The sequence below is a fragment of the Emys orbicularis genome, chromosome 14 (assembly GCF_028017835.1).
Source record: "Emys orbicularis isolate rEmyOrb1 chromosome 14, rEmyOrb1.hap1, whole genome shotgun sequence".
Lineage (NCBI taxonomy): Eukaryota > Metazoa > Chordata > Testudines > Emydidae > Emys > Emys orbicularis.
In genome coordinates, this window is record NC_088696.1 from 23,318,064 (window position 1) to 23,331,582 (window position 13,519).

Consider the following 13,519-nt stretch of genomic DNA (forward strand, 5'->3'; position numbering starts at 1 on the left):
CAGCTAAGTGCTGAGATTTTGTGACAGTGTGGCAATCCCTCATTTAAGAGGGTGGTAGTTTTGAATTGTTAATTGGGGAGGGACCTCTTGAAAAATCAGTATTCTAGGGTAGGAAATGACAGTTTAAGCACATTAGTGTTGGTAATCTCTCTAAAGGAATCAGACCTACAGTACACAAAGTTGAGTGTTGGTGTGAGTGAAGTTTTGCATTTCACAAGTTTCTGTGTTGTTAGAAGTACTGTGTTACAATGATGACTTTAAGTGTAGACAAAATTGGACACCTTTCATCATGTTACAAAATGTATAATTTAAAACATTTTATACCAACTTAAGCTTTGATCTGATCAGCTGTCTCTTGAAAGCAGAATTGAAAAGGGAGTTGAGATTTTGCCATATCCTTTTTCAGATTTGTTATGCAACAATACAGAAATGCGAGTGCCTTTGTCTCTGATGTATTGAATTGACTGTGATTTGAGGTAGGAAAGAAGTGTTTCTGTCAAACAAGGAAACTGTGTATAGGGGCTAGAATTTTGTTTTTAGTTTGTGTTGATACCTTAATTCAAGCCTCCTAATGTGATGATACTTTGCCATGACCAGCCCTGACCAAAAGTCCTTTCACATGATATCCTGAGGATCTCTCATGTATTAATCTCTGTAAATCTTTTATAGAGGACTACACATACGTTGCTTTTCCTCTGTTTATGAGTGCAGGCAAGCAGGCTCCTCTGAGGCAACTACCAGTCCATTCCACACAGCAGCTGGCAGGCATTGCTTGTACAGCCAGTGACTATTGGCCTCTCTGTAGTACCCAGTTACTTGGGTTCTACAAAGTACCTAAGCAGCACTGGTCTAGGAAGTGAGGGACCCAGAGTCCCCTGTGCTCTTGCACTCTGTCCCTGCCAGGCCATTAAGAAGCCTAGAATGCTGAGCATTTTATGTTGCACTTAATTTCTTAGCAGACTATGTTTCCATTTCAGAATGTGTTTAACTTTCGGATAGGCAAAATTATATTATAAAAACGTCTATGGTGGGAGACTTGTCCAAGTCTAAATAGCTCAAGGTTTGCTTTTGGAGGATAGGTGCTTTCATCTTTAGATCTCCAGTCCATATCCAGTCCAGGTTGGAAGTGACTAAAAAGTTTTTACTATCTGATGACTGTTTGATGAACTGTGGGAAAATGAGTTAGTGGTCGTAGTCCAGTAACCACTGGACAAGTGCCCATGTCACAAAAACCACCAGCATAGATAGTAATAATTTGTACTTTTGTTGGCATTGTTCACACTAGGGACATGGAGACCAATTTACCTTTCTGCACATAGGTGGTTCACTTATGTTGGGGTAGGGGCACATTGCTGCTGCCCATGCTGTACCTGTTCTATAGATAAAGAGAGGGCTTCTGTCACTAATCTGCACCTTTTACAAGCACTAAGCATAATGATGAAAAAAAGCCCTTTGAATTCAAATAACTAAAATGTGTTACAGTGCAGCATATACCATAAATACAGTGGTGTGTATGGTACAATGATTATTGCATATGAAAAAAATGTTAAAGAAAAGTATTTGATCAAGTTATTGGGGCATTGTTTAGTTTTACACTGTTTTGCCTTTTTTTTAAAGCTATGAATTTTTGGCCTTTATTTCATGCAACTTGTGCATATCCTAGTTCAAAAGCTTTCATTATGGTTTGCAACTAAATGCTATTTCATCTGATTTTTATTAGACATGTATGCAGATATACTGTCACAGGAAAGAGCACAGTGCCCTCTAGTTATAGTATATTGAAGCAGAGGAATGTCTAAGTATAATTGTATAAACTTTGAGATCTCGTCACATAGAATATATAGTCACAAAATTATCTGGAAAAGTACAGTAGCTTGAGAAGAGTTGGCTTAAGAGTTACAAACAAGGTTTTGAGTTTAGAGACAATTAACAAACGTAATAATTGTTTAATTCTACTACGCAGAAACATCATACCGTACTGATTCCCGTAATGCTGTTGCCTATTTAAAAAATAAAAAGTTAGAATTTGGGCAGTGGTATAGTGCGAGTCTTATTAAACAACACCAAAATGTAAACCATTTGATATGGATCAACATTATGTCTTACTGTGTGAAAGTATCTGTTTAAAATAATTTGAGTGACTTTACACTCAATTTGGTAACCAAATGTAATGCCAAAGTGGGCAGTAGGGATGATGTATGTTCCCTATCCTGGCACTTTCTGGCTGGCCCCACCTTCTGCACAGGAAGGGACAGATCTGTGTGTGGAGGGTCTGTTTCACACACAGATTATAGCAGGATGCTTGGATCCTTTGTTATTTAAGGAAGCCTTTGAAATAGCACATTTCAGTTTTCATTGTCTTAGTCTTTGCTTCTTAGGGCTTCTCTCAGGCCCATATGTCAGCTTAGATTTTCTACTCTTCCTGCATGATCAGTTTACTTATTGACGTAGTATAATTATATAGTGCCTGCAATGTGTCCTGTGCACTTTTCTTAAAAAAAATACAGACTTGTGGCCAAATTCTCCTGGGAGAGCAGTTGAGTACTGCAACGCATATCTGTGAAAAGAATGTCATGTTAAATCTGTATTTGAGCCTAAGTAAAGCTGATATGGTACTCTTAATAGATAGGGCATTTTATAAATAAAATTCTGATTTTGTTTTTGTTTGGTAATATAGTAGAAAGCTAATGAATCTATTATTGTGAGCAGGACTCCTGTCAGGATATAAAATAGGCATGAAAAGGGCTATAGCCGGACTAATCTGATGTCTAATTCAGGGCAAGGCTTTGCTTAAAATTGTCTTCTGCTGCAGGATGGTCTTATTCTTCTGTGTTTATATTATGTGACAGATGGTGTATGTTTTAGATGGAAGAATGCTAGCACATCTGACCTAGAGAAAGCTTCAGTAGCATTTGTATAGGTCGGGGTCGGCAACGTTCGGCACGCGGCTCGCCAGGGTAAGCACCCTAGCGGGCCGGGCCAGTTTATTTACCTGCTGACGCGGCAGGTTCGGCCGATCACGGCCCCCACTCGCCGCGGTTCGCCGTCCCGGGCCAATGGGGGCAGCGGGAAGCGGCACGGGCCAAGGGATGTGCTGGCCGCGGCTTCCCGCCGCCCCCATTCCCCGGGACGGCGATCCGCGGCGAGTGGGGGCCGCGATCGTCCGAACCTGCCGCGTCAGCAGGTAAATAAACTGGCCCGGCCCGCTAGGGTGCTTACCCTGGCGAGCCGCGTGCCGAACGTTGCCGACCCCTGGTATAGGTAGTTCTTCTCTTGGTGAAGCAGAATGGCAGTAAATAATTAGTCTTTCTTGTAGCATCATTAACAAGTTACACTTCTTATGAAACTTTTAAGTAAACAGCATTTTCTTGCAGAGTTTTATACTTTACGTGTGTATCTTTTCCCTTAGCTCCCTGATGCTTTAACCACCTATGCCAGCTTGTTATCATCAAGTAAAGCAATTTTATATGTCTGTAAAGGTCAGAAATAATGCTCAACACCATTTTCTTTGAGGAAACAAATAGAGCATCCAATCCTGTAAGGCACCGAGTCATTTTTGTGAGAACCAATTTGAAGTGAATGGTCATGAGGAAGTTCAGCACCTATTAGAATTAGGCCTTTATTTTTTCATAGCTAGATATTGACTTGTGCCTTTCAGAGACTCCTGTTAATCATCTGTCCTTTCTCCATAAAAGAAACTGAACATAATAATAAATTTGTGATCTGAATAACAAACTACTTTCTCTGGGCCTTGTATCAATTTCTGTCATATTAAAAAACAAAACAAAAAAAACACCTCAGAATGCTTAAATCTCACAGTGAACACAGTCACTTGGATAAATCTGAGGGAAATTCACCCTTGTGCACAGGGACTGCACAAGGGCTGAAGAGGGACTTCAGTGTTGCATAAGCCTTGTCTTCTGCCCAGGGGTGAATTTCACCATATGCAACCTGGTGAAGGTTCGACTTGTTAAGTGACGTGTTATTTCTAGATAAAATAATGTGCTGCTTTTATGTCCCACTGCCTTTTAAAACAAAAACAATATTTACTAGCACTTCCTTTGGCCTGCAAATAAAGTAGATGGAGTTTCCAAATAGTCCTCATGACCACTGTTTGCTTCTCTACTTCCCTTCCCCTAAATTAGAAGATCAACCAGAGAGCCTGTTCAGTTTTCCTTTCATGGGGAATAACACTGGTTTGCTGCCTCTTCCCTGAAGATCTTGTTCTAGTCGTCTGTATAGCATAAATTCAGCAAAGAGACCTGGTAGAAATATACACTGCTCTAACTACCATTATTGTGATTTAAACTGATAACTAAAGAATTGTAATGAACACAGCACTATTGAATAGTTCTGCCATTTTAATAATCTCACCGCCTCCACCCAAAAAACCTCCATCTGTGCTGACATAAATGGAAACAAGAATAATGTCGTCTTCTTGTTGCTGTTACACTTTAATTACCATATAGAAAGATTTGTTTTTATTCTTTTCCTTTTGGAATGAAAGAGAGATTGATAACACAGTTAAGAATCCTTATTTTGATATTTAAGTAACTCCCATCGGAATAAATTCTGTCCCCACGACACTGGGTTCCGACCTGAGTGATCTGGGTTCTATTTTAGGTGCTACTGCAATATAAATGACTGCCTCTTTCTATGTGTTTGTACAGCACCTAGCAAAATGAGGCTCTGATCTCATTTGGATGCTAGGTACTGCTGTAATATTAGTAACAAGGGAATCCAAGATGCAGAAGAATCATTATACTTCTGCTGTGCAAGGGAGCTCCCTCAAAAGCTCAGTTCAGCAGAGACTTCTTGGTAGGGTTGCCAACTGCCTAATCGCACAAACCCAAACACCTTTGCCCCGCCCCCCGTCTTACCCCTTCCCCGAGGCCATGCCTCTGTCCTGCCTCTTCTCTGAGGTCCTGCCCCCACTCACTCCATCTCCCCTTCCTCTCTCTCCCCCACTTACTTTCACCAGACTGGGGCAGGGGTTTGGGATGTGGGGTGTGGGCTGGGACAGGGGATTGGGGTGTGGGAGGGGGTGCAGGGTGCAGTCTCTGGGAGGGAGTTTGGGTGCAGGAGGGAGTGCGGGCTCTGGGAGGGAGTTTGGGTGTGGGCTCTGGGCTGGGGCAGGAGGTTGGGGTGCTGGAAGGGGTGAGGGGGATGGCGCTTACCTCGGGTGGTTCCCGAAAGCAACCAGCATATCCCACTGGCAGCGGCTCCTAGGCGGGGGCAGCGTGCGGAATCACCCCCCCCCGATCTCCCCCCAGGAGCCAGAGGGATGTGCCGGCCGCTTCCGGGAGCGGTGTGGAGCCAAGGCAGGTAGGGAGCCTGTCTTAGCCCAGGTGCGCCACCAGACTGTCAGCGCTTAAAATCTCCCAGTTTGGCTGCAGTAACCTCCGGGAGAGAGAGTGTGATTTCAGTAGACTCCCGGCAAAACCAGGAGGGTTGGCAACCTTACTTCTTGGGCATCTTTGTGCAGCCTGGTTTGTGGGGGCAGGAGAAGAAAGGGCTAGTGCAAGTGAGGCCAGTGGATTCACTCATTGCCCCAGGTGGAGTGGGGGTCACAAGAGTGGCCATTAATTATTTCAGTCCCAGGCTTTGCCTCTTCCTCAGCACTGAAACTGCCGTGTGATGCATGGCCAATGGTGGTCTCATGTGACCCGCAACTCTGTTTCCTTTGCTTGAATAGTGCTATGCAAAACAAATGCAATTTTGTTAGTATGCAGTTTTGTTGTAGCCATGTTGGTCGCAGAATATTAGAGAGACAAGGTGGGTGAGGTAATAGCTTTTATTTATTCTCAGTTGGTGAGAGAGACAAGCTCAAAAGCTTACACAGAGCTCTTCTTCTTTTGTTAGCAGTCATTACAAGTGGTTTCAATAGACAAGCCATGTAATTCTTTACCAGAGAAACCAAGACCATGTGTTGCTGATAGTCAGTATCATTTTTTAGCAAAGTATCAGTTGGAAATTGGATAAGTCAAGGCTGGTTAATTTTGTCTCTATAATTTTAAGGGTGGGAGAAGGGAGAATGATTCTAGAGCAGGCTTAATCCTAATGTTGGATTTACATACGTGGCTTTCTTCACCTTAGAAGTTGAACATGCTGTGAAGATTCCAGTGCTGATTGGGTCTGGAGTGACGCTGGAGAATGCAAGGAGCTACCTGGATGCAAATGCTTTAATAATTGGTTCATATTTCAAGAAAGAAGGTTACTGGGCAAATAGTGTTGATCCTGACCGAGTAAAGAAATTTATGGATCATATAGGTAAACTGAGAGAATGAATTTATCATCATATAGTATTGTGTTTGTGCAGAATAAAATCTGGCCACAGCAGAACTTCTGTGGGGTTACTGTACACATCCAATATGATATACAGTACCATGCACAAGTAACCTCCATTAGCATTCATGGGAGTTGCATGGGACTTGGAATTGGTTAATACAATATTAAATGGGGGGGGGGATCTTCTCCATGGCTAGCCAATAAATCAGGGGGCATTTTAAAGAAAACAGTTGTTCTCAGTTTCATTTGTAGGCACATTTCTGCAGCTTTCTACTCCCATGTTCCAATACTAAATTATCTCTTAGAAATTTTCAGGAATATATTCTTTACGACAGGTAAAGAATTTGTTCAGCTTAAGAATTAGCTGAGTTTTGTTTTATGCGTGGAATATAATAGGACACCCTAAGATTGCAGCCACCAGAATTGTAAATTGGGCAGGTCAGTTAGCCTCTGTGTGCCTCAGTTTCTCCATCTGTAAAATCGGGATAATACCTATTTTAAAAAATGTTGTAGGACATAATGAATGAGTTTTTGTAAAGCAGTTTCATCTAATAAAATAATAATCAAACTGTCAAAAAATACAGTAAAAATGCTATAAGTTAGTAAAGTCCATTTATTCATGTCTGAATACTGATGACATCATAGCAGAATTTTTGGAAGTCTTGATCCATCACTAACTTCAGACACTCAGCAGCTGCCTCTCCCAGTTATGAGTGGCACCCCATCTATTTATCTCCTTGCTGGTTCTTTACTATGATGACCCATCATGAACTCCTTCCATGATAACTTTCTCAAGATTATTTCCATCTCTGTGGCTAATGTGAGCAAACTACATAAGTTTGTGCCTGTTGATTTCCGAGAGCAGAGAGTCCTCTTTTCTCCAATAATATTTCAAACATAAGAGTCTATGCCAGCACCCCATTTCAAAGGCTTCAGTTTTCTTCTAGTCATCCACATTAGTTCCCTAAGATTCACCTCCATAAGTCGCTATGGACAAAAATTTAACTTTTCACCAGTTGAACCTTTGTATGTTTTGAGAGGCCATGGTTTTTCCACACTTTTATAAAGGAGGCCATGGCTGAACAAGCCATCCCTAGTCTTCTTCCGATTTCTCTAGAATACCCTTCTTGGTTGGAATATGTATGATCCCAGGTAATTAAATTAATCTACTACCTCTACAGCTTGACCATTAATCTTGATGTCCACTTGCATCCTGATGTTATTGATAGTGTCAAGATATATGCATTTTTATTTTTGCCCCTTTCAGGAGTAGTCCATATTTCTCATTAACAGTTTTTAACAGACTCCAACATTTGTTGAATTCCATTGATGGTTGCAACAAAAAACATTTCTGAGTTCCTTCCACTTTATCAAAACTTTCAGGGCTTGTCTCAGAATAAATTCTGCATACATGTTAAAAAGACTTGGGGACAGAATGCTCCCTTGTCTCCCATGTGCCAGTGGAAAACCTACTGCTGTTTGCACCATGATCTGTTGATGGTGGAGATTTGTGATGAATTCAGTTAGATGCTTTGGAATCCCCATGTCTGCCAGTATCTTCCAGAGGGTGTTATGATGGATGATATCAAATGCTTTGGCGTAGCCAGAGAAACGCCTAATCAATGGATTGCTGGATATTCACAGTTTGATCATATGTGCCTCGTCCCTCTCTGAAATCAACTTGTGGTGATGGTAGTTCTACTTCTGTCATTTGCTTCGTGCCGTCCTGAATTATACAGAGGAACACTTTACTTGCATGCTATATCAGGGAGATGGTACGATAGTCACTGTACTGTTATATTTCCTTTCTTCGGTAAGAGCAGAAAAATTCCCTTTGTCCAATCATCCAGTCAATTTCTAGTCATTCATGCATTGTTGCAAATTTTCCACATGAGATCAATACCACCATCACCAATCACTTTTAGCAATTCTGCTGGCACATTATCTACCCCTGGTGCTTTCCCAGGCTTCATTTTCATAAAAGTACGCACCGCTTCCTCGCTCAGGATTGATGGCTCTGGGTCTGTACTCTCTTTTCTGTCATCCTGTACTGTAAGTGGCTCTGATGAGGCATAGAGGTTGGCACGGTAATATCTCTCTGTTTGAAATCACCACCTTCAATAAAAAACACTGCCATCACGATCTTTTATTATGCTTGGTTGCAGGGAAAACTTCTTACTAAAATGTCTGACCACTGTGACCATACCTTTTGTTTTATTATTTTAATTCTCAAGTTCCTCACATTTTGCTCTAATGTATTTGCTCTTGTCTCCTCTAGTCTGCCTTTCAATCTGTCTGCTCAGTTCCTTACAGTGTATTTTCTGTCCTGAATTCTTCAGTCTCCAAGCCACTCCCACTCTGCATAGTCATTTCGGCAGCTTAGTCACCTTCTCTGTTAATTATGATGCGGTCCGACACTGGCTTTTTGGAATGTGTGCTTTGGCAGCTTCAAGCATGATAGTTTTCATTTTATCCCAAAATTCATTTGGGTTGTTCTTCTCTTTCACCTATGATAGTGACTCAGACCTGTTCTTTACATGTAGTTTTCGTTGATTTGGGACAAGTGCAGACACAGCAGACCTGCCAAACGTCTTATCTTTTTATATTTTAATTTTATGTTTGAGGGTAACAGTTGATGGTCTGACCCACAGTCTGCACTCAGGGACGTCTTTGTCCCTTGGACACTTTATCTCCAGTGTCCCTGTATCATTACATAGTTGATCTGGTTCTTTGTCACACCATCAGGTGACCTCCATATATGTAAACATATAGGATGTTGGGTGGAGATAGTGTTTGTAATGACCAGATGATTACAGTAACAGACTTCAACTAAACATCTTCCTCTCATATTGTAAACCCAGACCATTGTTTCCCTTTATTTCTTTAAGAGCTTACAGCTCCAACTTTCGTGTTCAGATCTCCAATTACAAGGGTGAGGTCTTCACTTGGTGTTTTAATAAGTGTCTCTTCAAATCATTCATAGAATGCCATAAATTGTTCACTCATCAGCTGCATAGAGGCATAAACCTGTATGATCAACGCTTTAACTGACTTTGCTTGAAGGCGAATTGTAATGATTGTATCGCTGATTGGATTATATCCAAGTGCACACTTTGGTGTCTCCTTAAATAAAATAAATGCAACCCCTTTTCTCTCACTTTCTCGGAACATGAGTGTACACCACATACCCATCCATCATCACGAAATGACCTCTACCATTCCATCACAGCTCAGATTCCATATCTACCTATCTTACATCTTTGATCACATACTCCTCACAATCCATCTTCCTGTTCTGATAATTCTTTTACGAAGGTTCAAGTTATTCTTTTCCTTGGTGCAAACATCAGGTACTGTACTTCCCAAAGGATTTGGTACAGCACCATCTTAACTGCAGCTGGTACTCTTGATGGCTGGAATCTCCTCCCCAGGATAATTTGATGAGCCTTTTGGCATGGGAGGTATCTCACCATCCAGTGCCACACATGGATCATGTTGCCTTTGTTCTGCCATGATTGGTCTCATGCGAGAAAATACAGGGGGTGGTTTCCTATTGCCTTCCCTTTGTGGTTGCCGTTGCTTAATCATGATTTAATAACTCTTCTCCCTGTCGATGGCATTTCCTCCATTGGAGGTCCCAATATCCTCCCGAGGAGTTCATCTGTCTGAAGCCATTAGTACTTCCTGAGGTTTCAGGTAGTTGAAGGTGGTACGGTCTACTGCCATTACAGCATCAGGCTGACTTGAAAATGCTGTACCACCACCAAAATTTAAAAAAAAACCCTGGGAAATGGATTCACTTACTTACTTAAGAGTAAGTGTAAATATTTAAATATATTTTAAATAGAGCTTCTGGAATTTTTTTTTTTAATTTTGACAAAATATTTTAATAAAAAACATTTGAAAAGAAGATTTAATGCTGTTTCCAGACCAGTTAATACAGCTCTGCACCTCTCATGATTAGTATTAGTGATGTTGCAGACTGCCAAGATCCTTCCTAATACACACACGGGTAATTATGATGGAAGCCTTTCTTGTAGTACTGAGGGGTAAACACAGATTTTCATTCTTCACAAAGAATTTGTCATCATAGAAAACAATATTGGATAGATTCAACCATCTCTTAAAACTAAAATTATCACATATACAAATGATTTTCCTTAGCCAAAAAAAATCTAGAAGTCATTGTGTGCTTATGTAAAATCAGAGAATGATAGAAGTGCTAAAAGATTTAAAAAAAATCTTTTTTGTTATTTGGGTTCATAATGTGAAAATCTTGTGTGATGTTTTAGTGAGAATGGTGTGGACCCAGACATGTTCTACATGGATACATTTCAGAGAGGTGTTTTTATATGAGCACCCAAATGAAAGAGAAGAAATTGTGCACGATACTATGTTTATAATTATCTATATTGTATTTTGCAGATTCATTGGGTTGGGTTGGAAATGTTTTTACTTCATGAACTATCTTGTGAAAAAACAGTCAAATGTCAATAAAAAATGACAAGTTCTGATTCTATTTTGAGAGATTTTACTCTTTCATTTTTGATCATTTGGCTCTAAAGGGGATAAAACCCAGAATCTGAAGTGTCATGAATGTATGTGTGTTTTCATTCTTTGGGACTGTGAGTGAAATCTGTCCACTGGGATCCGTCTCTTGAAAACTGTGTCATCTGTGCGTAGCTTCCATTAATGCTAATGTAAATGATGTTGTGTATATCAAAGGATAAATGTGTAAACCCTTTGTAAGCTGGTGGAGTCTCCATCCATCTCCAAACAAAAGCAGCACACTCATTGTAGAGCAAAAACATCATCTCCCAGAGGTTTTGTTTTGTAAAGATACAGGTAATTCCAAAAAACACAGCGTGAAACTCAACTTAAGCCTTCTCCCATGGTTCCTTCTCCCTGGACTTACCTGTCTGTCCCATGGTTCCACCAAAGGCTGTTGAGTCCTCTGACTTGCTGTGGTCTGTAGAAAGCACAGATGCTTCAGAAGCATGTGTGTATGGTTACAAATTTCTGTGTCTGCAGTAATTTGCACTCCTTCCCCTGCGATTTGGTGGGACTGGTTGGTCTATTCCCTCCAGAACTACAGAACATCTGCAGGGAAGAGTAGACAATGTCCTAAAGATGATACTCTTACCTTTTCATACATCCCCAGCCCCCAAACAGAGTCTGCATGCACAGGCTGTGTGCAGAAGTATTGGGAAGCATGGGGTCCTTCATATGTTACATTATTTTTCATCCATTTACACTCTACATATTGTAACATATAAATCTATATGCTAGCCAGGATGTTCACTTTGTTTATTTTTGTAAGTCCTTAATACTAAATTATGAGACCCATATTATATAGTACTTGTCCTGTTTACAAAGGCACATGCTGTATAAAATTAAAAAGCAGTGTGTTTAGAATTCAGTAAAAACAACTGATTTCCATATTTTAAAGTTAATAATGATTTTTTCCCCCACCTGTGTGTTTCTGGGGAGGTTTCAAACAATTCACAACTTGCATATATTTCCATACCTGATTGCACAGTAGATGAAGTTCTTCTTGTAGTGTCACACATTTTCTAGTGGAATTATCACCAACTTTGAAATTCATTGTTAAGAAAATGATGCAACTAGAAAGACTAGCATGTGAACAAAGAGCACCAGCTACTAATCAATCTAGTGTTGGAAACATTTTAAAGCAGTCAATCGGAAAGTGCAACAAATACATTGATAATGACTGTGCAGCGATGATTGTTTTTAAAGACACTGATTACAGTTGCTAAAAGTCACATTAATTACTGTGAAGGTGAAAATCTAATGTGTTACTGTAGTGTTACTAGAAACAAAGAAAAATAAAATTACTTGGCCTGATTTTCTACTCACGTATACCATGTTAGTCAAGAGTAACTCTAATGACATCAGTGAGTTACAAGATTAAAGAAAGGGGGGGGTGTTAAGTGAGAGGAGAATCAGGCTCAATGTGTTTAATCCCATTGCTGTGAACTAAGTGAGGAACACAACATGCCCTAGTTCTGCAATAGCTATTCTTAGGAACCAAGGAATCTGCACGTTTTGGTAATGTCTATAAGGTCTAAAATGAAATAACATCAGGTACATCGTAACCTTGTAAGAGAGAAACCTTCTAGTGAGTTTGTGCAATGCTCCGAATATGCACTGAATGTCTCAGACAGAGAATTTCCACTCAATGATACTACAGCTCCACACCCCAGTGTATGGTTCTTAAAAGAGGACCAAGGCCATAATTTGGCCCTAAATTATTATATAAAAATGTAACTGCAGGATTTAGGGACCCTTGTCAAAGAAAAGCTAATTTTAAAGCCAGAGAGGGTGATTGATCGCCAATTCTTTATCATTCTTTCTGCTGAAAGTATTTGTCTAGCAGCATTAAGCATCTGCTTGTCTGTTGCACACAGATGCTGTAAATAGAATTTGACCTTTTTGTTTAGAAAATGCTTGAATATTTAATGTAAAAATATGAAGTTATCAGGAAGGCTGTGTCTTTTGGGAAGAATGCTCAATTTTACACAAGTTCGCAGAGTACTGCAGAGCATGAATAACTTTACTGTAGAACAAAGCAGCCAGTGTTATGTGTAGAAACTCTAGAAGTGAATAACAGCTGTTCAAGAAGACTTATATTAAATATGTATTAATTAATTTGAAGTGCATCACTTAAATATGTGAAGAGATTATCTTGTGTTAATTTACATTAAAACATTACAGTACTTGTTAGCTTCATTATAGTATCCGAAAGTACTACCTCAGCCTACACTGGAGCATTTTGTTGTGTGCTGATTGTTTTCGATTTGCCCTTTTAAAATGTCAGTGGCCTCTTTCTTGTTGGATTTGTTCTTGCATAGATACTGCACTTTCTTCAGAGCATAGAATGGACACAAATAATGAGCCAAACTGTTTGAAGAAACTTTAGACAAAGAGAATATGTGAAAATCTGGCTTCAACTATACACAGCCCTGTAATCACCTGGATTTCACACACAAATCTCACATTTGCTTGTGAGCAGATAATAGGTACACAATTACCTGTTTGTGCAGGTAAGGGCCCATGCATAGAAGTTCAATATCCCCTATAATTTAGGTGGCTACTGGGGAAAATTGGGCAACTAATGTAAATGGGGTTCAAGGAGTTGATGTGACACTATAAGCATTGCAATTGTGAAACTTACAAAATTGGTTAATAGTACTTACTTTCTGTAGTTAAA

The 13,519-nt window shown here is 40.1% G+C and overlaps 1 protein-coding gene across 1 annotated transcript in view; it reads left to right on the plus strand.

The window, feature by feature from the left end:
• The window catches only part of LOC135888836 (uncharacterized protein F13E9.13, mitochondrial-like), a 40,952-nt gene extending 34,083 nt beyond the window's left edge, over positions 1 to 6,869 (plus strand). The window contains exon 7 of the mRNA XM_065416624.1: positions 6,097 to 6,869. Coding sequence (XP_065272696.1) covers positions 6,097 to 6,287 — 191 coding nt within the window. The 3' untranslated portion in view covers positions 6,288 to 6,869. The remainder of the gene's footprint in view (positions 1 to 6,096) is intronic.
• Positions 6,870 to 13,519: the final 6,650 nt, after the last annotated feature.